We start from the raw sequence: 25,000 nt of genomic DNA, 5'->3' as shown, positions 1-25,000 counted from the left end.
GTCACTGTACCGTAATGTAAACGTGATAAATAAAGGCCTCTTAAGGATGTTTTGCTTCTACATATTCATTCCTACTCGCACCTTATAAGCCTTTCATTACTGACCTTATTCTGAATAAGACACGGTGTTTACATGAGCTGCTTTTAGAAGATTCCGTTCATGTTCCTGTTTTACATGTTATAGAACAAAGATCGATAAACAGCACGCGTCATTACGTCCCCGCGCCACGCCGTCCGCTCCAGAACTTCACGTATCGGCATACAGTTCGTCTTCGTTATGGTACCGTATACAGTTTTGGGTGCTACACTCTTCATTTTACAAAGGTTTTAAGTGCGGTTAATTATTTGTCGTGCTATACGTGCAAACAGACGACTGCTTGAAGCCGTGGGCTGCGTCCCAAACCGTGTACTTGCCTACTATAAAGCAGCCGAGATACATGTATTTCACCTAATATATATAGTAGGCAAGTACGCGGTTTGGGACGCAGCCGTGCTCTCTCGTTTGCCGTCAAACGTTCGAGCGCTGCCGTGTGTGCACGTGTCCTGTCGCAAAATGCGGTGAAAACTCACACGACGTTAATAGTGTGATTAAGGTGTGTACATGTCTGTAACGCACGTCGATAATGCGACTAAAACAGGAGTACTCCACGTGTCTTAATTCCATTTGTGTTTACTCAGAGTATGAGTTTAGTCGGATTAAGGTCATCAATAATCGTTGTTTACATGATCGTTTCTTAATCAGAGTATCATCTTAATCGGGTTAATATCGGATTATTGTTGTCCGTGTAAACGTCCTGAATGAGAGCCTGTAAGTTTGCATCTGCAACTTCATACAACTGGAGAACATCTTTCCAAGCTCAGAAAAATCTGGGCCACCTCCCCCCCCCCGACTCAGTTTTGCCAAATGTAGTTAGCTTTCTGAAACACCTCTAAAGCAGTCTAATACTCTATAGTTAAGTACTAAAGAATTTTAATACGTTGCTCTTATTCTTGGGATTATGCGCAAACCTTAACTTTGAAGTTGAAATTCCTCACCTTACTCAACCAGTCAGGGGTAACGATCGGAACTCCTCGGGCCACGGCACACAGGAACTTAACGGTACGACGGACTTTATCGGTCACTAGGTGAGTCATATCACCCACACCTTTCGCCAGCCCTCCACCCAGACGCACCACCACCTTCTCCCCATCCTCATCCACTACTCCTGTAAACAGAACCTGAAAGGAAGTGAGAGAGAATTGGGACACAAATGTGTGTATTACTACTGTGTCATTTCTTGTATGCTGTTTTGCCCATGTACCATGCATTATAAACAGTGGAATCGTGTGCTCAAATGGTGCCACTGCACCTAAACGCAAGAATAAAACTTAAAAATGAATACTTTAATACTTTGTATTTCTGTCGTTTGCATTTTGTTACTCAGTCTTGTTTAGTATATAAAGAATAAAGATTACTTAAGCGAATGAGGAAAAATAACGGCATAGAAGTGCATATTCTTCTACCTTGGGTGTCTGTCCGGCTAGAGAGCGGCGAGGGGTTTTAGGAGTCTGTGGAGTTTCTGCTATCAGCATAGAAACATCAGCACCTCTTTTACGCCCCCTGCTGCTGCTTTGGCTCATAACACTGTCCTCAGCATCAGCCATAACCTCAGCCTCCTCCTTCTCTGGCTCACCTGCCGCCTCCGCTTTAACGTCATTTGACCCAGGACATTTCCCACCTCTTCCTCTTCCTCTCCCTCTTCCTCTCCACACAGGTGCTGACTGTTCTCCCTCCTCCGGCTCTTCTGCTTTCACACTCTTCCTCCCGTTCCTCCCCCTGCCTCGGTTCTGAGTGGCCACACTGCTGCTGGATCCGTCAGAGCTCCTGGAGTTGGAGCGAGAGTGAGCAGCCTGCTTTACGTCCTCCTTCTCAGTAGAGGGTGCTGTGGTAGTTCTTCTTCTGCCTGATGGCCTGCCTGTCTCATTCACTTCTTCAACAGCTTTCCTCCTTCCCCCCCTTCTTCTTCCTTCGGTCAGGCTATCCTGAGTGGACTGCTCTGAACACACAGAGTTAGAGGAGTTGGAGCGCGAGCGAGTTCTTTTAGCTGGACCGCCTTCGTCCTCCACACCAGCAGGCGGCGCAACAGATTTCCTGGCAGCGCGTCTGCCTCGTCTGGGTTTCGCTTCACTCTCGGCTTGTTCATCCTCTTGCTTTTTACTGCTCCCTTCTTCACATTCTTGTTTTTGTAGCTCACTTAATTCTTGTTCAGAGTCCAGTCTTTCTTTAGTTCCTTCTTCTAATTCTTGATCCTCCTCTTTCTTGCTTTTCCCTCCCTTTCTTTCTAGCCCCGCTTTCCGTTTTCCTGGTGCTGGTCTCTTTTCTTTTCCCACACCCTCTTTATTGTCTTTACTCTCTTTTTCCTTCTCCTTTTGTTCCATTTCTTTTTCTTGTTTTTCCTTCTCTTCCCTCGTTTCTTTCTCTAGCTGTTCTTTCTCTTCTCTATCCTTTTTTTCTCTTGCTAATCGGTCCATTTCTTCTTGTTTTTTCCTTTCTTTTTCAAGCGTTTGCTCAAGCGCTTGTCTTTCCCTCATCTCCTTTTCTTCCTTTTCCTTATTTTCTCCATCAATCCTCTCGTGTTCTACCCTGTCTTTTTCTTCTTGTTCTCTCCTTTCTTTTTCCGGCTGCTTCTTCCTTTCCAAACTTTCCATCTCTTTCTCTTCTCTTTCCTTCTTTTCGCTCTCCGTTCTCGCTCTCTCCAGTTCACGTTCTTCCCTCTCTTCCCCCTCCTTCCTCTCTCTTTCTAGCCGATCTTCTTCTTCCTTCTTCCCCCTCTGCAGTCTCTCACTTTCCTCCTCTTTCTCTTGCGTTTTTAAATGCTCTATTTCTTCATGATCAGCTTCCACTAGCTCGAGTCTGGCCTCGGCATCATCTTTGGATTTCTGCCTCGTCTTCTTTCGTCCTCTTCCTTTGTTCCCTTGGTCTACCTCTTCTTCACTGTCCAACTCTTGCACTACTTTCACTCGCTTCCCTCTCTTCTCTTTCTCTGCCGTAGCTCTTCCTCTGCCTTTACCCTTGCCAGATGCTGCTGTTGCTGTTTCTTTTCCTCTCAGGCTCCTCCGACAGTCTTGCTCTTCCTCCTGTCCATCCATCTTCATTGTTTCAGCAGAAGAATCGGGATCGAGAGGTTGTGTGGGCTCAACTTTAGAAGTCAGCCTTCCTCTGCGGGATTTTCTACCAGATTTGGCTTCACTCTGTGGCATTTCCTCCCGTTCTTCCTCTTCTTCACACATCGGTAGGGTTTCAAGAATGGCGACACGAGACTCGACAGGTTTTGCTGGCTTCGCCTTAGCGTTACGTCTCCTCGTACTGGATCTCTTGGTAGATATGGCTTCACTCTGTTGCTCTTCTTCCTGTTCCTCCTTATCCTCCTCACACATAGGCTGCGTTTCAGCAACGGTCACACTGGTGACTTTGTCAGACTCGACAGGATCAACTTTAGCAGCCCGTCTCCCTCTACCAGGTCTTCTGCTACTCTTAGGTTTATTCTCATCTTCCTCCTGTCCTTCGTCTTCATCACACATAGGCAGTGTTTCAGCAATAGCAACATGAGCATGATCAGGCTCGAGACGCTGTGTTGATTCAACCTCAGCAGGCGGTGTTCCTCTGCTGGAGCTAGGTTCATTCCGCTGCTCTTCCTCCTGCTCTTCTTCCTCACACGCAGACAGTGTTTCAACAATAGCATCAGCCTCAGCAGGATGTGTTCGCGCTTCATCTACTTTATCGTCATTTTCTACTCTATTCTCGTCCCTTTCCTTCTTCTCCTCTTCTGGCCCGTCACTAGTCACTTCATTCTTCTTTTCCGTCACCGTTCTGTCATTTTCTTTTCTTTTCTCCGCATCATTCTCTTGTCCCACGCTTTCATTCACTGCATTTCGAGCCCTTTCTTCCTCATCCGTCTCTTGTACCTCTTGATCTTTGTTCTCATGCTCCTCTTTCTCCGTCTCCTCCTGTTCTTTCTGAATTTGGGCCATGAGGAAAGCGTAGGGTTGAGTAGTCTGCTCCTCCTGCCTCGGGCTCCTGACGATCAGCAGAGTGTCTGCAGAGTAGAGATGTGAATCCACTTGCATCTGAGCATTAATATCCTCTTCTGCCTTTCTTTCTGGTTCACTAGCAACGACCTCCTTATTAGCATCATGATCGCTGTTATCTTCATTCTGGGCTCTGTGTTTGCTGAGCTGTGTTTCAGCAATGTGGATGCTGGAGTGGCCCGGAGCGGCCAGTGGCTGCGTCTCCTCTTCTTCCTCCTCTTTTCCACCATCATCCTCCTCCTCTTGGCCTGGGACATCAGCGTAAGCCTGTGTAGCATCTAGATCCAGCGATTTCCCAGCTTTAGTACTGCCTTCTGAATTTTTCATAGCTATAATAAATGAATGACAATAAGATCACTGTTAGCTTCATCAAGTAAGGACGATACATACTGTAGCTCACATTACTGTCAACTTGGTAAACTAGCCAATTCGTTTTTTTTTTTTAAATGTAAAAAAAAGGAAGATTACAGTTATTAGTTTACGTTACACTGTTGTAGTGCATTCTTGTTTTGGACTTTTGGTTCGATAGATTATTAGGGAAATGTAATCCCATACTGCACAACATGAATAAATCTGATTAACTGAGACACTGAGGATTATTTTGATATAAACTAATCTGCTGAAGACTCAGTCATAGCATGTTATGTTCACATTTACACCATTTTTAAATGATATTCTTACTCTTTGGCACCAATCTTCTGCACTACCTGTTATATCGGACCCTTCCACACTAATACGGTGTACTGTTGAGCGCTACACTGTCACTTACTGTGCCTATTGTCCTGTTTTAGTAGTACTGTACTGTCCTGTGTTGTTAGGACACGTCTGCACGTGCACTTTGTGTAGAGCGTGTAAATCTTATTTAAGTTCTGTGTCGGTTAGGGTGTTTTATGTAACACCGTGGTTCTCGACAAATATTGTTTCGTTTCACTGCGGACTGTACCAACTGTATACGGGTGAAATAACAATAAAGCCACTTGAACTTGAACCATTTATCCTACATATCGATGGCTTTCAAGGCGGCTAAAAACATAAAAGCACAGTCATGCACCAACAGTAGGAACAATCCAAGTCAACCCGGTGACAAATAACCAGAGAAATGTCTAGAAACAGGAGCAATACAGAAATGAAAGTGCCGCTGGCTGTTCATGCTGAGGAAGAAAAGTCGCTGTTAATTAAATACCACACTCCAGGATACATCACTTACAAGCCAATCACCATCAGAGTCCAAGAATGCTGCACAGGTACAGAGAAACTGCATGTACTATACAAATTCAAGTGTTTGTACAGTCATGTGAAAAAATAAGTACACTCCATGGACATTTGTTGGCTTTTTTGACATACGGTACTGTGCAAAGGTCTTGAGCGCATGCAAAGAAATGCTGTAGAGCAAAGATGCCTTCGAAAATAATGAAATTAAATGTTTCTACATTAATAAAAGTACTATAAAGAGCAGTAAACAGTAATAAACAAAACAAACTCAATATTTGGTGTGATGACCCTTCACTTTAAAAAAAAATAAAATAATAATAATAATAATAATAATAATAATAATGATGATGATAAGCTGTAGTCTCAGGTACAATTAGTGTAGTTTTAAAAGGAAATAAGCTGGAAGAGTTATTGAGCTTGCAGAACCAGACACGGTTCTTCTGGAGACTTTGACTGTCGCTTCTTAATTTTGCAGCAAAACCCATCAGCAATCATTGAGTTCTTTTGTCTGAAAAGTGTCTCTTACCACTTAATACGCCGCTCTCTTTACTGATATACAAACACTTTTCTGTAACATTTCATCTTGTGCAGGAAATCTAAAATGTTTTTTTTGTACCGACTCGATAATGTAGAAGTGATAAAATAAAAATCGATAACAAAAGTTTGTACAAAAAAAAAAAAAAAAAAAAAAAGGGTGCCTAAGAGTTTTGCACAGTGCTGTATTTGGACGAGCAAACATATGAAACGGTGCCTATTAATGAAGTTGATATACTTGAACAAAACCACAAGGAAGATGAGCATTTTCAATCATTTATTCAACAGAAATAGCAATAGATGTGATATTCTTCTGTGGAAAAAGTAAGTACACCCTTGGCCTCAGATGCTAGTATTGCCCCCTTTAGTAGAAATCACTTCTTGTAGGTGTTTTGCATAATTGTCCACCAGGCTTGCTGGAATTTTTCTCTTCCATGCAATGTTCTTTCAGTTGCAAGATGTTTGAGGTTTTTCTTGCATGTACTGCCCGTTTCAAATCCCCCCACAACATTTCAGTGGGATTTAAATCCGGGCTTTGACTAGGCCATTCATTCCATAACCCCCCGTTTCTTCTTTTTGAGTCATTCCTTGGTGGATATGTTAGTGTGCTAGGGATCATTATCCTGCTGAATGGTCCACTTCCGGTTCGACTTTCGGACAGATGGCCTCACATTACCTCCGAGCACTCTTTGATATGATGCAGAATTCATAGTTGAATCAATGAATGCAAGCTGTTCATTCCCTGAGGACGCGAAGCAACCCCAAACCATAACATTTCCACCACCGTTCTTCACAGTATGAGGTGCTTCTTCTGAAAAGCTGTCTTTGGCCTGCGCCAAACATGTCTGCAGTTAATGTGGCCAAACAACTCGATCTTTGATTCGTCTGTCCAGAGCACATTATCCCAAAAGGCCTGGTCTTTGCCTATATGCTCATCGGCAAACTGTAGTCTTGCAAAGGCTTTTTCTGGCACATGCAGGTCACATTTGTGCAATCTCTTTCCGATTGTAGAAGCATGCACTTTGACACCAACAGTTGTAAGACTTACTAACAGATCCTGTGATGAAATTTTGAGGTTCTTGGAGACTTCTTTTTGCATCAGACGGTCTTGGCATTTTAACTGGACCGTCTAGATCTAATCTAATTAGAAAATCCCCAAATCTTTATACTTTATACTCTAATTAGGCACTTGCAGCACGCTTTGTATTTATATTTTACAGTTAATATGGGAAATAGGCTTAATGAATTTATCCTGCATGTCCGCCAGCCTTTAATAAAGCACTCAATTACAGTAGAGTCCCATTAGGACCTGAGAGCAACTGGTTCCACACAGATTAAGATTCTCCTTATTTAACTGCTATTCTATATAATTTAGCTCCATCTGTGGCAGTGATCGTGATTAAATGCTAATAAAACATAAGGAACATGTTCAATGAGGTCTGACTGGCAGTGTACATGGGCATTAATGTCACGATTTACATTTATCAATCATAAGCCTTTATCAGAATAACTGCAAGACACTGACTATATTTACAGGGACAGCAGGGATCTAATTATTGACCTTATTCTGAACAAGACAATATTGTGTTTACATGAGCCGCTTTTAGAATATTCCGTTCATGTTCCCGTTTTACGTGTTATAGAACAAAGATCGATAAACAGCACACGTCATTACGTCACCGCGCCACGCCGTCCCACGTTCCTTCCAGAATTTCACGTATCGGCATACAATTGGTCTTCGTTATGGAACCGTATACAGTTTTGTGTGTTTCGCTTTTAACTTTACGAAAGCTTCAAATGCAGTTAATTATTTGTCATGCTATACGTGCAAATAGACGACTGCTTGTAGCCGTGGGCTGCGTCCCGAACCGCGTACTTACCTACTATATAGTAGCCGAGATACATGTATTTGACCTAATATATAGTAGGTAAGTACGCGGTTTTGGACGCAGCCGTGCTCTCTTTCTTGCCGTCAAACGTTTGAGCGCTGTCGTGTGTGCACGTGTCCTGTCGCAAAATGCGGTGAAAACTCACACGACGTTAATAGTGTGATTAAGGTGTGTACATGTCTGTAATGCACGTCGATAATGCGACTAAAACAGGAATACTCCACGTGTCTTAATTCCATTTGTGTTTACTCAGAGTATGAGTTTAGTCGGATTAAGGTCATCAATAGCCTGTAATTTGCTGAAGTTAAAGAGTGTGTGCATCTCCAAATCATACTCTAATTATTTGCTAGTTACTAAATACTTTATATGAATGTTAAAGCAGAGGGCAAAGGAATAAGTAAAAACATCTTCAGTACCGTTTTCCATGCTAGCTGAAGGACGTGATGGTTGTAATTAGTGGTAACTCAGTGGTTAAAGATGTTGGATGTTATTGATCGGAAGATCGTGAGTTCAAGCCCTTGAGCAAGGCCCTTAACCCTCAACTGCCCAGTTGTATACACTGAGATAAAAGTAAGTCGCTCTGGATAAGGGCATCTGCCAAATGCCATGAATGTAAATGTAGTTACCGTATAACTGAGTTGCCTGTAGTTGCCAGTCCTCCTCTGCAGGTTCCCTGGCTTCTGCCAGTTGATGGCTGATGTCTGAAAAGCCCAGCTGGGAGGATGAGGCTCCACCTGAGCGCCGAGATTCAGGGCCACCCAGAAACTGAGGCGTCTCGTCTAGCGTAGCATCAGCTTGAGCAGCATCACACACAAAGGACTGAGTTTCAGCCACGGCAAAGTCGTCATCAGTGTGACTGACACCTCCAGGAGAGACAGAAGGGTGGAGGAGAGAGGGGAGAACCGGCCCTTAAGGAGGGAAGTAAGAGAAACCATGTGATACTGAGATTGAAAAAGTGAGGATATACATAATCTGATAATTTTGTCAAAACGTTTCTGGGGATACGGGGGCGTGGTCGAGCGTGAGCTGTAGGCGGAGTGGAGGCTGGTTAAACCAGCAGGAAATGAGTGATGATTCTCACCTGTGTGTGTGTGTGTGATCACGTCGACTTTACTTATGTGTGCTTTGTTTGCCCTTTCAGGAGGAAATAAGGAGAACACCATAAAGCAGAGAGAGAGAGAGAGAGAGACAGAGAGAGAGACAGGGCCAGACAGAGAGAGACAGAGAGAGAGAGAGAGACAGAGAGAGAGCGAGCTGACAGAGGATAGCACATAAACACATACGCACACCCAGATTGAAAAGTGTTGATGAACTTGAGCAAGGTGAAAGCCCTGAAAATTGGGGACGGTGTTTATTTTGGTGCTCCTTCCCATCCATCTTCTCACATATCGAGTTCCACAGTTCCTTTATCAGAGTCGGATGAAAATACGCTGCGACACTCAAAACCTGCCCCTTCCAAACCCTATATATTAACATCAAGACCATCATTGTATTGTGTTGCAATATTAAATAAAATACACTATATGGCCAGAAGTATGTGGACACCTGCCCATCAAACCCATATGATCTCGTTGAACTTCCCATTCCAAAACCATGGCCATTAATATGGAATTGGTCCCCCTTTGTTCTGCTATAACAACAACCTCCGCTCCTCTGTAGGGTTGAAGTCAGGGCTCCGTGCAGATCACTCGAGTTCTTCCACTCCAACCTTGGCAAACTATGCACTCGTGTATGGAAGTACAACCATGCCAAATGACCTCAAGGCAAAATGGCATGTTGAATTACATAAATTGAATAAAAACATATCTCAATGACAGTACTTGAATTTTTCTGCCCAGCAATTTGACACAAATTTTTAAACAACAACAACAACAACAACACAGCAATAACAATGCTTGAATTAGTTTCCTCTGCAATTCATTGGGTTTGTATATTTTGATTGAAAACAAAATTACAGCATTCATAATTCAGTTGTTAAAATACCATCTTCATTATTCGTCAGGTAGTATTAAAATTCAAGCCTTCACATCCGGGTCTCACAGGAAGAGCAATGGATTGCCCGGTACTATTGTGACACGTTACTCTGGGTCGGCCCCTAGTGGTGGGATTGTGCAGACAAGCCACAAGAGAAGATAAACCTAGCAGACTGGCATAAAGTTGGCTTGACGTTGGACGTTCAGTATTCGCAGATATGCGCAAATTAAGGGACCGTCTCTAAAGTTACATATTGGTATACATGTTTCTAACTTCAATACCATTTGAAGGGAATGACTTATAGCAGACACCTAGATGAACACTTTACAGTTGGTTTTATGACCAAGTCATTCCCTTCATATGCTACTGAAGTTAGAAACATGTATATGTATACGTATGTAACTTTAGAGACGGTTCCTTAATTTTGTTCCTAACACTATTATACTTCCATATTCATGGACCCTGCTTTGTGCACGGGGCACTGTCGTGGTGGAACAGGATTAGGCTGAGCCCCTTCGCACTAGTGAAGGGAAATCTTAATGCTGTAGCACACAAAAACATCCTATACAATTGTATGCTGCCAAATTTGTGGGTGCAATAGTCAGGTGTCCACATACTTTTGGCTATAAAGGTGTGAGCTATAATTCTCTCTATTACTATTGCATACTGTCACGAATACGAATGAGTAGACCAATTCACTGAGACAAATAGCCCAGTGGCATTCAGTAACAAGCATTGTATATTATAAATAACGGAAGAAGTGCAAGTATTTATATGGAGATTTAATTAACAAAAAGCACAAATCCGACAACACTATTGACTCGATGATCTTTTGATTTGCGTTACCACAGGAAAAGCCATGCCGCCACAAATCTGAGTGATCAGATAAATGTAAAGGACTCACGTTTGAACAGCTGAGGTGGACTGAGGAACGCTTGTGTTTCCATCTCCTCTTCAGACAAGCCTGTGGAAGAGACACACACACACACACACACACACACAATTAAAACCACAGTACTGTTGAATTCACAAGTCTGACTATTCAGATATTGTTGATTCATTTTCTGGGGAAATAACAAGTTTATAAGAACGTGTTCGTTCTAATATTTTATTGTTTCTATAGTAACAGCTCAGTTACAGGGACTTGTATGGTGGATGCTCCATATAATCGAAGGCTAGTAATAATAAATGTGTTAAAAGATTATGCTTTTATTTCATAAAGAAAAATGTGTAATGATTTAAATGGTGTGGTTTTCTTTAAGGAGGCATCTATTTAACAACTGGAAGGCATCTGTGGTATCAGTGAGGTTTTCCACCACGGGAGAGTCTTCAAGGAGTTTGAGATGGGTTTGTGCTTTCCTGGTTTCTCTTAAGATGCATTTTTTTTGTCTTAATAATAAACATAATACTACATCATATAGTCCACAGGACAAAATAATATCTGATTATTATTGAACGTGGATTATTTCACTGTAACCGCATGCCCCGCTGTGCTTTATTTCTCGAATATATACTTACAAGAATTATTTTGAGAGTAAATAACAAACGCACCTGCACTTCTTGGTGTAGACGAGTGGACAATCTGTACTGCTGCTTCTGCACACTTCCGCTCATTCTCCTCCACCTTCTCTTCATCCTCCTCCACGTCCGTGTCGCTGTCCAGCCTGACCTCGTCCCGCACCGGTTGGACTTGAAGAGGACTGTCTTGCCGCGCGTCTGTGCCGCGTTCATCAGCGGTCTGAATCTCTGAACGCGTCCGAGAGCTTCCTGTTACGTTGGCTACTGTGGGAGTTCTGATCTCGGTGATATCGTCCTCCACATCTGTATCACTGTCTGACTGATGACGCAACATTTTGGCATCTGGAACATTGACGCCGTCTAGAGATTTGGCCGTTTTCCCCAGATCTTTGCTGTCCGCCTCAGTGCCTGAAGGTGGCTCGATAGCTTTTGTTGTGTCCTCGTCGTCCTCGACATCAGTATCGCTGTTCATGTTGAGCTCAGCTACATGACTGGTTGGAGGTCTGGACTCTTGGATAGGAGGAACATCCTCATCGTCTACATCGGTATCGCTCTCCAAGTGAAACGGGGCAGAACCCGCTGGTTCTTTCTTCTCGTCCAGAGCAGCCTTGGGTCCAGAAAGCGGAGCGGTGTCCGTTTCAACAGGCTCATTCTCCTCTACATCTGTATCGCTGTCCATGGACAGAGCAGCTGGATTTACCGAGTCCTGCTTTGAAGGTGCAGCTGAAGCTTCTGGATCACTCCTGGCCTTCTCCATCGCCTCCTCCTCTACATCAGTGTCACTGTCCATATGCATATCAGCAGGATTTACGGCATCCACTTGCGCTCTGACAGCAGTCTCAAATCCGGGCGTAGCCTTCGTCATTTCCACCTCTTCATCCTCAACATCTGTATCACTGTCTATGTCCAAGTGCAGTGGGTCAGGTTTAGAGGAGTCTGAGGAGACCTCAGTGTCATTCCCCGTCTTTAGAAATCTACCCTTCAGTGCTGGGGATGGAGTAATGGAGCTCTCATCCTCACTGCGAACAAAAAGATGACGAAGAGGAGAAAATTATTTCGCTGCAGTTATCTGCACCGATATAAAAGACGTCATCCAACAAGGCAAAATCTCCATGTTGGTAGCTAGCTAACTTTCACCCCTACAGCACTTCTCAGTGTACATACAGTACGTTCGACGGATAAGCGATTTCTGGAACTATCGGTTATCGGCAAAATCCACACAGATAGCTGAGAAGGGTCCGCTGTCGTCATACAGTACGAGAGCGACCTCTAGAGGCGAAATAAAAACCATAGCTGACTAATTTTGTTGTGTTTTTTTTTAATTCATTTTGGATATCTCTATTTTTATTTGTTATTTGGAGCATTACTGTTTGGTTCAGTTTGGATGTATATCTTATTTACTCCAATTATTTATTATATTATATATTAATAATAGTTTAATGAATAATTTATTTAGTTTTTTTAAAAAAGTACAGTACATTTTCATGGTACGGTTAGTACTGTTTATTTAGTTAGACAAAAGTTAGACAATATTTTACTTTGTGTGTGATGTTTTCAGTCGGTATCAATTTTAAAAATATGGGTTGATTCATCGGTTATCGGTATCCACGGTAAAATCCACTATCGGTCGAACTCTACTAACAACCCATGTGGATAAGCACGCAAACACACTGTGAGAACATGTACACTGTACAGCAAATATAACGTCTGATCTGCTGTTTACCTCTCTGGAATGATTTTGTTTGCTGGGGTCAGGAACGTTGAACACGTCGGGCTGGAAAGGTCGGAAGAAGCCGAGTCTGAGACTAAAATGAAAAGTGGACAGCGAGACCGAGAGACGAAGAGTAAGAGAGTCACAAATGCTCTGAATGCATGTGTGATTACAGTACAGTATGCATGCTTACTGACATCTCTTCACCTACCCACAATCCTCCTTCTCTCTCTTCTTCCATGCTTCTCTCCATCAGAGTCCGAGTCAGACTCGGGCACTAGGGTCGTCTCTGGCTTTTTCGGGGTCATCTGTATTGATTGAAGACTTTTCGCTTCATCAGTCCACACTGGCACAGGAGGCAGCGCACACTTCTTCCTGCCATTCTCCACTCCTTTCCCCGTCCTGCCTTCTTCCGAGCTACTGCCGGTGGACGTCGAACCCTTCGCTTTCTCTCTCCCGACATCAGCTGTGGATGTCTTTGTGTTCCTCTCCGTGTTCTTCAGGCTCACGTACTGACAGGGCAGATCAGCGAGCACCACGCCATCCCCCTCGGTCAGCGCGTAGCGTACGTGTGGGGTCAGTTTAAGCCGACCCTTCCTGGTGCCATTTAAACTTCCCAGGTCCCACAGCAGGGCCTCCGTGGCCTCACTGTGCGCACGCCGGTCATCAGCGTCAAACACGGAGATGGAGATGACAGCATGCCGGCTGGATACGGAACGGGCTTGGAGCGGCACAGAGCAAGAGGCAGAGTCTCTCCCCAAAACGTTCTCTCCCTGGTAGAGAGGCACCTCTGTGGATACATGTGGAAGAGAGAAACTTAAAAGATGTGAAAATAATATTGTGATTAAACTTAAGCACTACAGTATAGAATTGACAGTTATTGCACTTCCTAACTTGGTGTACTGGACTTGCTGTTGTCTTCGGACTGAGCGAACATAAGTAAGTAAATGTCGCAAAGAATCCAATACAAATTGTGCATGAGACAATTCAAATGTTTACTAAAACAATTTTAAAAATGTACAATTAATGGTTGGTGTATTATAGTCTGAGCTTACAGCGCATACATTTCATACCTGAATTTTGAGCTACTGACTTATAAAAAAAAAAGCATCTTCCTTGTTAGTCAAACGCATAATCATCGGCTGGGAACTCTGAGCTTTCTGAAAGCCCAGATACAAGTGTGTGCAGTGTGTGTGTGTGTGGGGGGGGGGGGTATTCTATTTCGAATTCTCAAATCTGTTTGGTCAGAAGGTGTGATATTATTTTTTTGTACAACAGCACGGCTCGGACAGCAGTTACGCTTCTGGCTGTAACATGAATAACAATAATAATAATAATAATAATTATTATAATTAATAATATTAATGCGCACGATCTAATACGTTATAATTTCTTTAGTAACAGCTCATACACAGGGACCTCTATAGTGGTTGCTCCAAATAATCTCAGACTAATGATGACTGGATTTTTTAAACAAAACAAAAACAAACAAAAAAATATGCTGCTGTTCAACAAAGTAAAATCGCGGATGTGATGATTTTTTGTTAGGAGACATTTATTTCACATTTATGGAAGGAGTCCTGGTTGTGTTTGTACGTTTCCCAGCATGAGAAAGTCTTCAGGACAGAGGAGTTTACACTTTGTGGTTTCTCAGTAAAATAACAGGATGGGTTTCATGAGACAGTGAGAGAGAAGGAGAGAGCAAGAGAAAAGGAGAATGAGAGAGAAGGAGAGAGCATGAGAGAGAGAGAGAGAAGGAGAGAGCGAGCGAGAGAGAGAGAGAGAGAGAAGGAGAAAGCGAGAGAGAGAGAGAAGGAGAAAGCGAGAGAGAGAGAGAAGGAGAAAGCGAGAGAGAGAGAGAGAGAGGAAAGCGAGAGAGAAAGAGAAGGAGAGAGAAGGAGAGAGCAAGAGAAAAGGAGAATGAGAGAGAAGGAGAGAGCATGAGAGAGAGAGAGAGAAGGAGAGAGCGAGCGAGAGAGAGAGAGAGAGAGAAGGAGAAAGCGAGAGAGAGAGAGAAGGAGAAAGCGAGAGAGAGAGAGAGAGAGAGAGAGAGAGGAGAGCGAGAGAGAAAGAGAAGGAGAGAGAAGGAGAGAGCAAGAGAAAAGGAGAATGAGAGAGAAGGAGAGAGCATGAGAGAGAGAGAGAGAAGGAGAGAGCGAGCGAGAGAGAGAGAGAGAGAGAGAAGGAGAAAGCGAGAGAGAGAGAGAGAGAGAGAGAAAGAGAAGGAGAGAGCAAGAGAGAGAGCAAGAGTGAGAGAGAGAGAGAGAGAGCGAGCGAGCAAGAGTGAGAGAGAAGGAGAGAGCGAGAGAGAGAGAAGGAGAGAGCGAGAGAGAGAGAAGGAGAGAGCGAGAGAGAGAGAGAAGGAGAGAGCGAGAGAAGGAGAGAGCGAGAGAAGGGGAGAGCAAGAGTGAGAGAGAGAGAAAGACAGAGAGAGTGTGAGAAAAGGAGAGAGCATGAGAGAAGGAGAAAGCAAGAGTGAGAGAAGGAGAGAGCGAGAGAGAGAGAAATAGAGAGCGAGAGAGAGAAAGAAGGAGAGCGAGTGAGAGAGAGAGAGCAAGAGTGAGAGAGAGAGAGAGCAAGAGTGAGAGAGAGAGCAAGAGTGAGAGAGAGAGCAAGAGTGAGAGAGAGAGCAAGAGTGAGAGTGAGAGAAAGAGAGAGAGAGAAGGAGAGCGAGAGAGAGAGAGAGAGTGAGAGAGAGGGAGAGAGCGAGAGAGAGAGAGTGAGAGAGAAGGAGAGAGCAAGAGTGAGAGAGAGCGAGAGAGAGAGAGAGAGAGAGAGAGAGAGAGAGAGAGAGAGACAGAGAGAGAGAGAGAGAGACAGAGAGAGTGTGAGAAAAGGAGAGCGCATGAGAGAAGGAGAGAGAGCGAGAGAAGGAGATGCCGGTGAGGGAACAACTGTTTATCACGGCGAGACCATAATTGATAACAGGAACTAATTGTCTCAGGCGTTCCACAACATCAAATCTGACTATAATCTTTTAAAATATGCACCGTGTTGTTCCTTAATAATAAATTAAACAATGCATCAGTGTGAATTTATTGTTAAATCCCTTTGGTAAGAGGAATAACACACTCCAGACCGTATGCTTTGTACAGTACAAAAATACTGCACTTCATGTCTCATCACATCGCATCAACCTCCCACAGCAGCCTGCACTATTATCGTATAACCGCAAAGTCTGCCACGTGTTATTCCTTACATGATGTATACTTGAGCTCTTTTCGTTTTTAGCCAGCAAAAGTCAATCCCTTATGTTTGAGCTGAAATATTTCCTCCTATTAAACACCACTGTAATTGCAATCTCGCCCTGTTACATCAGAGCAATACACAACACAACTGCTAACTAACAGCATCAACCAACAAATCAGCATCACTAAGTACATCACAAACATCTTTTTTCTGTACCACTTATCCTACACAGGGCTGCGGGGGATCCTGGAAAAGGCAAGGGGACACCCTGGACAGGGTGCAAAAACACTACAGGACATAATCACACACATACTACGCACAATTTGGAAATGCCAATCAGCATACAGCACATGGCGTTGGACTTGAGGAGGAAACCGGAGTACACGGAGGAAATCCCGGAAGCACCCCAGGAGAAAATGCAAGGATTTGAAACCCACACTCCGGAGGTGCAAGGCAAAACATACTAACCACTAAACTACTGTACCCCCCTACATCACAAACATTTCAATAGAAAGATTCATCCATCCATCTTCTATGCCGCTTTATCCTTTTCAGGGTCACGGGGAAACCTGGAGTCTATCCCAGGGAGCATCGGGTACAAGGCGGGGTACACTCTGGACAGGGTGCCAATCCATCGCAGGGCACAATCACATACACACTCACACACCCATTCATACACTACAGACACTTTAGACACGCCAATCAGACTACCATGCATGTCTTGGGACTGGGGGAGGAAACCCCCGCAGCACGGGGAGAACATGCAAACTCCGCACACACAGGGCCACGGTGGGAATCGAACCGCCGACCCTGGAGGTGTGAGTCAAACGTGCTCAATAGAAACATATTTAACGTATTTGTAGTATGCAAGTTAAACTCCGACAACAGCTTTAAAACACTCATTTGCATATGAAATGTATGCCATGAACACTGCGAAATGAATAGCAGCAGTGCTGGGTATACAACCCCAGGGTGCTGCTATGGGTCAGAGAGGTGTCGGGGTAATGCTTACTGCTCACCTGTCTCTGGGATGTGGTTGTTTTTGAACACTTTCAGTACGGCCAGTGGCTCTGTTTGTTTCTTTCCTTCTCCCAGTTCATGTTCATCATCAGAGTCATCCTCCTCTCCGAAGAAAGAGTCCTCGATCTGCTGGGTCGCGTCCATGCAGACCTGCTGAGGAGACACGGACATCATTCATCAGGGGTTTGGGACACTTTTGCAGGACCTACAGCTGCAGATCAAGCTTATCAAGCTTACAGCTTATCTCTAAGCGGGCCGAGCAGGCCAGGGAAGTAAGCAAAGATCTCGAGAAGATACATCACCATATCCATGGCAACATCCCAGTGCTAAGAGCGTAGCTTAGAGGTGTTTCTAGTTTTATTCACCTGAGGTTCACCTCCTCAAAGCAAATGCACTGCTGCGATCATAAACACACTGACTACACATCAGTAAACATGCTGCAGCTGCAGGACGAGGAGTGTTAGCTCTTCAGCTAGTTCCTAAACTCTGACCATTTCGACTTTTAAAGAGCCCATTAAAGACGTGAGAATATACTACAGTGTTACATTTAAGGGCTGTTAGTTTGCTGTCATCGCCTCTGCTCGTTTATTTTGGTTAAATAAATTACAATCGTATACTTTACCACGCAGTTGCAGCAGTGAGGGGAAAACTTCCTGAATAGTAAGCTACGCCTTAAAAAGTAAACACGACTGCCCATTGGTCACGTTGGTTACTGGCTAAAGTTGATTGGTTAGGATAGATGTCACTCAAAAAGTCATGAGCTTTGATTGGTTGTTGTGTAAAGGACGCTGTCTTTTGTGAAATTTTCCCCGCGTTTCCACTTTATAAGATGTGTTTGTGTGTGTGAGAGAGAGATAGATCATGTGGATACATAATTTACATACTCAGTACATACTTATATCATTTACTTAATTGGAGCCCAAGCACACACCTAAACTAGAACACACATCATTTATCCATCGTGTGTGTGTGTGTGTGCTCATATTAAGTAAATGATATAAGTATGTACTGAGTATGGCAAAGTAATAAATAAGCATTTAGACATATTAAGTGCATTAAGCATTAATCAACTCATGTAACAAATTATATCACTAGCCAAAAGGCCTGAGGTAGAAAAAAAAAAGTTCATGTAAACAATATAAAGGGCTAAGGATATTGAAACAGAACAATGCGGCGGCCAAAGACAACATCTGGACATATGATTATGTTGAAAGAGTAAACTTTATAAGAATAAAACCTTTTTTTATTAACCGACTGGACTTGTGCCATAATTATAAGCAGCATATGACCGGAAGGAATTAACTGTGGCGAAATGACAGGTTGTTTCCATAGGAACAAGGGCTAAACCCGGCCTAGAGCTCACGTTTACATGGACAGCAGTAATTTAATTATTGACCTTACTCTGATTAATATAATAATGTGATTACGGTGTTTACATGAGTCGCTTTTAGAATATTCCTGTCATGTACCCGTTTTACATGTTATACAACATAATTAGATTAACAGCCGCGTCATTACGTCACCGCGCCACGCCGTCTGACGTCCCTACAGAATTTCACGTATCAACATACAGTTCGTCTTCGTTATGGTACCGTATACAGTTTTGGGTGTTTTTATTGAATTTTTTTTTTACGGACGCTTTAAGTGCAGTTAATTATTTGTCATGCTATACGTGCTAATAGACAACTGCTTCAAGCCGTGGGCTGCGTCCCAAACCGCGTACTTACCGTCTATATAGTAGCCGAGATACATGTATTTTTCCTCACTACAGGCCTATAGAAAGCAAATATGCGGTTTGGGACGTAGCCGAACTCTCTGGTTCGCCGTAAAATGTTGAGAACTGCCGTGTGTGACCGTGTCCTGTCGCAAAATGCGATGAAAACTCTCACACGACGTCAATAGTGTGATTAAGGTGTTTACATGTAATACACGTTGATAATGCGACTAAAACAGGAATACGCCACATGTCTTAATTCGATTAGTGCTTACTTCGAGTACGACTTTAATCACATTAAGGTAATTAAAAATTGCTATTTACATGGTAGTTTCTTAATTAGAGTATTGTCTTAATGGGTTAATAGTGGATTATTGTTGTCCATGTAAACGCAGTGATTGTAAAAGCCCTTGTAATGATTATATTTATTTAAGACTATCTCCAGAGGTCTCAATTTTGATCTTTTGCCATGTATAACCCCTTGTCTCTGTAAGTTTTTGAGTTAGATTGGAGAGATTTTCTACAACACCTAAAAAAAAATACACTACAAAGTGAATCTTGTAGTTCTTTCAGTAATTTTAGCACGTGCCAATGTTTGACATGATACACACACACACACACACACACACACACACACACACACACACACACACACATATGGGTGAGATGGGGTTGCAGGGGTGGAGCTACCTCCATGTCAGCATAAAATTAATATAATAAAATTTTATAAGATTTAATAATAAGATTCTCTTTAGTAGTTTGTTACGCTTGGACGGTCAAATAAATACACACACATCATGTAAAAATGCAGGTCTGGCCGAGTATTCATGCAAACACAGTCAGATATGTCTTAAGTGAATATAAACAATTGGGAAAGAAATCAGAGTGTCAATACAGTATATTAGATTTGTGCATTAGGTCTTAAAGTGACAGCAGTCTAATAAACCTGCTGATGTCATTAATGTTAATCAAACAACAAAAGACAAAGAGAAAATCACTCACTCACTCATTTGACTGAATAACTTCAGTACATTTAATCAGAATCACTGTATACGTCATATAGTGAAGTCTATTTTATCTTACATTTAATTTCTTTATTCAATTTCTGTAGTATTTCTTAATTCGATACTACTGATAGACCTACCTGAGAAAACGTATCGTTATCATGAAATAAGACTGTAGTCATATCGCCCACCCCTAAACATCAGTATTTGGTGATTCCAATCTTGAATTTCAAGTAAAATGTGAAATGTACTTCTTAATGTAGTAAATATTATAAACCCTGCTGCTAGGGATTTTTGTATTTATCATTTTAGAAATTAAAATGAAAAAAAGTTACCAGAACAGAGCTGTGTTCAGAAATGAGTTTCTTGTCATTCATAGACAGATTAAAAGCAATAATAAAGCATGGAGCTTGTTATATTAACATGCTGCTAAATGTAAGTCTACTCTGTACTCTCTCTCTCTCTCAGCCAATATAACTGTGGGGGAGAGGCATTAAATCATTGAAATGTCAACGCGAACTGGAGGACACAATATAGTATGATACAATAACAAAACAGCTCCATTTGTATTTTCATACACTTGTAATATAATAAAAGTTTTACATATACCTCTATATGCCTTTTTTTCTTTAAAACCATTTTTGATAGGAAACTAGTTGAGGTGAAATAAAAAATATTAAATGGCATTGGACGATGTAATCGTGGTATTTTTTTTGTTACATTTGTGTTGCCATTGGTTTATGAAGGTTAAAATATTAATTTAACAGCCAGCCCAGTGTTGAGTTTACAATTGCAATTTCAAATCTTTTTTTCAGTTTAATTACTTTCTGGACTCGGCCGGACTCGACTTGGACTCAACCATTAAGAACTCAGACTTAAGTCCAGCGCTGCCCCTTTTGAACTCGGACTCGATTGGTTAAGGACTTGGTCTCAACTCGAACTCAACTGCTTGCTAGCTAAGGACATGTTCTAAAGCCAAGTCTAAAAAAAAGTGCAGAGTTTGCAGAGTTATTGTGGCCTAAATCCAGCTGTTTTGTGTTGGATCCAGGCCTATTAAAGTCTAAACAGAACCGTGTAACTCTTACTTCCAGCTGTTTAGGAGTGTCTTACCAGAGACTGAGCAAAACATCAGAAGTAACGACTAAAGCTGCTTCATCTCTGACATATTTGCAGTTCATTACGTTTGTCTTATGTGGGGTTTTTTCATATCATTGTGAATTTTCTGCTTTTATTTTGACCCTTTTTCTTTGCTAGTAATATAATATAGTAAATGTACTTTTTTTATTTGATAAGCTAAACCTATAAAATGTTGTGTTGCCATGTATTTGTCTTAAAGAAATACATGTGAAAGAAGCAATCAGAAAAGTAGACAGTGTTTCATTTGTTTATTTTATTGGTTTTTTTTTCCCCCCAGAGGCTCAGGTCCTTCCATTACGAAATCGAAGTATAAAATGTAAGGGACATTCTTAACACCTCATGATGAAAAAGAAACTAAACATGCTAAAAACAACTTTTAAAAAGCTTTGGGCTCAGATACAGGATGCACGTTCTCTATAGTATTATGTAAAAAATTGTACTCCCTTCTTATTACCTTTCTAAAATCGTTCTTTTTAAAGTTCAAGTTTTCCCGCATGATCCGTTCTACATTCCCGTACCACCGATGCCGTCCAGGCTTTCCCTCTGCAGACGTTGGTTGGCGTCCAGGCAAAAAGACTGAACGACGCGCTCAATCGAAATCTCATCCTTGTTCCTGCACGTTTCTGATTTACCTTCCACCATTCCATAAAACCCTGCACACTTTGTAAACCATTTGACTGAATACTGTGAATGAGGACATGTCGAAGTGGCATCATTGTGCAAAATTGTCCAATGTTAGTGCAACACTCCCATTAGGAGGAATACACAAACACTTTTAGAATCCTTCTAACTTGAATCTGTTGTGGGGTTTTCACGTTTCCTGTGACTGTTTAAACAGTAAGACAAGAAGGGGGGGGGGAAGAAGAAAAAGAAAATAAATGATGGGTCTGAACACTCGTATCATCATTAGGGAACCTTCCCCCCATCTCCATCACAGCTTCGTTATTGGACGTGTGTATATTTATCTGGTATTATCCAGACTGCACAGTTCTGCCTATAGGGCAGTGAGCGTATTGGCCAGATCAATATGGCTGGTTTCCCAAACATAAATTTAAAACTGGTGTCAGAGATTTCTCCACTGAAAATCCTTTCTAGGGTAGGATTGAACTTAATCTGGGTAAATAGCCCACATCATACCTTTTCTGCTGTGAATAGGGAGGGAGTGAAGACCTTGGTACGTTAAAGAAATGAAAACAGATTTGTAATGAATAACTATTACTACTAGTGTTATTATTCTGTGCTCAAGAACATTTGTTCAAGGCTCCTCTGGTTGTTTTGGCCCCATTTGTCTAGTGCTAACTTTAACTTCAAGACACTCACGGTTGATCCCGCATGTGCTGTGCTACATTTTTCTCCCCCTACTCCCTGCGGATCCTGCTCCCACTCCCACTCCCCTGCCCTTTCTCAAGCGTCTCCGCTTCTTAGGCGACCTCCTCAGCCTCCTCTTCAAACTCGCCCTCTTCTTCAGCTGTAGCATCCTGATACTGCTGGTACTCGGACACCAGGTCATTCATGTTGCTCTCAGCCTCAGTGAACTCCATCTCGTCCATGCCCTCTCCTGTGTACCAGTGCAGGAAGGCCTTACGTCGGAACATGGCGGTGAACTGCTCAGAGATGCGCTTGAACAGCTCCTGGATGGCTGTGCTGTTACCGATGAAGGTGACGGCCATCTTGAGACCGCGTGGTGGGATGTCACACACGGCTGTCTTGACGTTGTTGGGGATCCATTCCACGAAGTAGCTGCTGTTCTTGTTCTGCACGTTGAGCATCTGTTCATCCACCTCCTTCATGGACATGCGGCCGCGGAAGACGGCGGCTACGGTCAGGTAACGACCGTGGCGTGGATCACAGGCAGCCATCATGTTCTTGGCATCAAATACCTGCTGCGTGAGCTCGGGCACGGTGAGTGCGCGGTACTGCTGGCTTCCCCTGCTGGTAAGAGGTGCGAAACCAGGCATGAAGAAGTGCAGACGCGGGAAGGGCACCATGTTGACAGCCAGCTTGCGCAGGTCAGCGTTGAGCTGCCCGGGGAAGCGGAGGCACGTGGTGACGCCACTCATGGTAGCAGAGACAAGGTGGTTCAGGTCGCCGTAAGTGGGAGTGGTAAGTTTCAGAGTGCGGAAACAGATGTCGTACAGAGCTTCGTTGTCAATGCAGTATGTCTCATCTGTGTTCTCCACCAGCTGATGGACGGACAGCGTTGCGTTGTAGGGCTCCACCACTGTGTCAGACACTTTAGGAGAAGGCACCACGCTGAAGGTGTTCATGATGCGGTCGGGATACTCCTCGCGGATCTTGCTGATGAGCAGTGTGCCCATACCAGATCCAGTGCCGCCACCCAGCGAGTGGGTGAGCTGGAAGCCCTGGAGGCAATCGCAGCTTTCAGACTCCTTACGCACCACATCCAGGACAGAATCCACCAGCTCGGCTCCCTCTGTGTAGTGGCCTTTAGCCCAGTTATTACCAGCACCACTCTGACCTGGACCGAGAACAAAGAAAACAAGGAGTAAATATTGGTAAATAATGACAATGAGTTTTTATTGGTCAGATATACATTACAGCACAGTGAAATTCTTTTATTCGCATACCCCAGCATGCCAGGAAGTTGGGGTCAGAGTGCAGGGTCAGCCATGATACAGCGCCCCTGGAGCAGAGAGGGTTAAGGGCCTTGCTCAAGGGCCCAACAGTGGCAGCTTGGCAGTGCTGGGGCTTGAACCCCCGACCTTCCGATCAGTAACCCAGAGCCTTAACCGCTAAGCCCCCACTGCCAGATATCCAGATGTTTATATGGTGAAAATATTCAGGGAATATCAATGACTTGTTTACAAATCCATTAATGTTATTCAGTGAACTTTGGAGTCTGAGTGAAGCTGTGATTGACAGGCAGGTATAGAAAATACACTGTGAAACAAGTTCTAAAATAGCAATACAAGATACATCTCAAACTCCTCTAAGTCTAAAATCTATTTTACCGGATTATGCAAAATTACGAGGAAAAAAAAAAAAGTCAATCAATCCCCAAATCTCTTCTCCAGTGACTCACCAAACACAAAGTTGTCAGGTCTGAAGATCTGTCCAAAGGGTCCGGAGCGGACTGAGTCCATGGTGCCGGGCTCCAGGTCAACTAGAATAGCTCGGGGCACATATTTACCTCCTCCATTATAAAGAGAGCGAGAGAAAGAGAAAAGAGAGAACAGCAGTTCAGCATACATACAGATAACTTAAATTTATAAAACGTATAAGAAATAATGATATTTGTACCTTTGCTGTGGTGTATAGAAAATATTCATTATTCCTGTATATGCTTAGTAGATACAGTAAAGTGTGTGTGTGGGTGGGTGTGTTATTTTACAGTTGTACCTGTAGCCTCGTTATAGTAGACGCTGATTCTGTCGAGCTGCAGGTCGCTGTCCCCATGGTAGGTTCCTGTCGGGTCGATGCCGTGTTCATCGCTGATCACCTCCCAGAACTAAACAAATAGATAAATAAATCCAGTCCATAATAACTTAACTGCCTTATTCATTCAATTACTAAATAACACTCACTCATCTCACCTACAGTTTAAATGACTTGTTATTTTATGACTGGGAGACACGGGGTAATAAAAAGAGGGAACAAATTGACAGCACAGCATGTGCCTGGTTGAATTCCAATAGCCCCTGCAGTTTATGTATTGACTCAAATGTAATTATTTATTGACTCCAATGCAATCTGTGCTGTCCTCATCTCTGTGTGCCTGAAAATACTGCTCTCTCTATGAGCGTATTACATTTCGAGAGTGTATGCAGTAGCATAAAAAGGGCTACTGGTCTTAATGTTCACGCAGTCCATCCTATTGAATTGCTCCAATGACCTCAATTTGAAAGATTAAAAGTGCTGAGGAAAAAAAAAAAGAGAATAAAATGAAAGGACTGTGAAGACAGACACTGAGGTATATGTGGCGAAACTGCTTTGAAAGAATGAGGCCAACGTGGAGGGGAATTGCTGCACAGAGTGCAAGCCAAGACCTCCCTCTCGTTACGCCGTCAAAC

At 43.0% G+C, this 25,000-nt stretch overlaps 2 protein-coding genes and 1 long non-coding RNA gene across 6 annotated transcripts in view; 1 reads left to right on the top strand and 2 right to left on the bottom strand.

Moving 5' to 3' along the window:
• The window catches only part of mdc1 (mediator of DNA damage checkpoint 1), a 25,079-nt gene extending 6,216 nt beyond the window's left edge, over nt 1–18,863 (bottom strand). The window contains exons 1-9 of one of the 4 annotated variants that reach the window (XM_047155240.2): nt 18,842–18,863; nt 17,114–17,264; nt 13,117–13,695; nt 12,918–12,999; nt 11,228–12,213; nt 10,581–10,640; nt 8,329–8,610; nt 1,503–4,396; nt 1,035–1,217 (exon numbers count right to left, since the gene is read on the bottom strand). In XM_047155240.2, the coding sequence (XP_047011196.1) occupies nt 1,035–1,217; nt 1,503–4,396; nt 8,329–8,610; nt 10,581–10,640; nt 11,228–12,213; nt 12,918–12,999; nt 13,117–13,695; nt 17,114–17,258 (5,211 nt within the window). In that variant the 5' untranslated portion in view covers nt 17,259–17,264; nt 18,842–18,863. Of the gene's footprint in view, nt 1–1,034; nt 1,218–1,502; nt 4,397–8,328; nt 8,611–10,580; nt 10,641–11,227; nt 12,214–12,917; nt 13,000–13,116; nt 13,696–17,113; nt 17,268–17,479; nt 17,714–17,736; nt 18,036–18,841 lie in introns of those variants that run through there. The other 3 variants (XM_017469346.3, XM_017469352.3, XM_017469358.3) reach the window with 3 other exon arrangements.
• On the top strand, nt 18,460–21,826 carry LOC124628110 (uncharacterized). The gene is made up of 2 exons (XR_006982443.2): nt 18,460–19,130; nt 20,648–21,826. It is a non-coding gene; the product is annotated as an uncharacterized LOC124628110 (long non-coding RNA).
• The window catches only part of tubb5 (tubulin, beta 5), a 5,757-nt gene continuing 1,959 nt past the window's right edge, over nt 21,203–25,000 (bottom strand). The window contains exons 2-4 of the mRNA XM_017469373.3: nt 24,330–24,438; nt 24,013–24,123; nt 21,203–23,448 (exon numbers count right to left, since the gene is read on the bottom strand). Of these exons, the coding sequence (XP_017324862.1) occupies nt 22,391–23,448; nt 24,013–24,123; nt 24,330–24,438 (1,278 nt within the window). The 3' untranslated portion in view covers nt 21,203–22,390. The remainder of the gene's footprint in view (nt 23,449–24,012; nt 24,124–24,329; nt 24,439–25,000) is intronic.

Source organism: Ictalurus punctatus, chromosome 1, assembly GCF_001660625.3.
Source record: "Ictalurus punctatus breed USDA103 chromosome 1, Coco_2.0, whole genome shotgun sequence".
In the NCBI taxonomy this organism is placed as follows: domain Eukaryota; kingdom Metazoa; phylum Chordata; class Actinopteri; order Siluriformes; family Ictaluridae; genus Ictalurus; species Ictalurus punctatus.
This window is presented reverse-complemented; position numbering and strand designations above follow the sequence as displayed.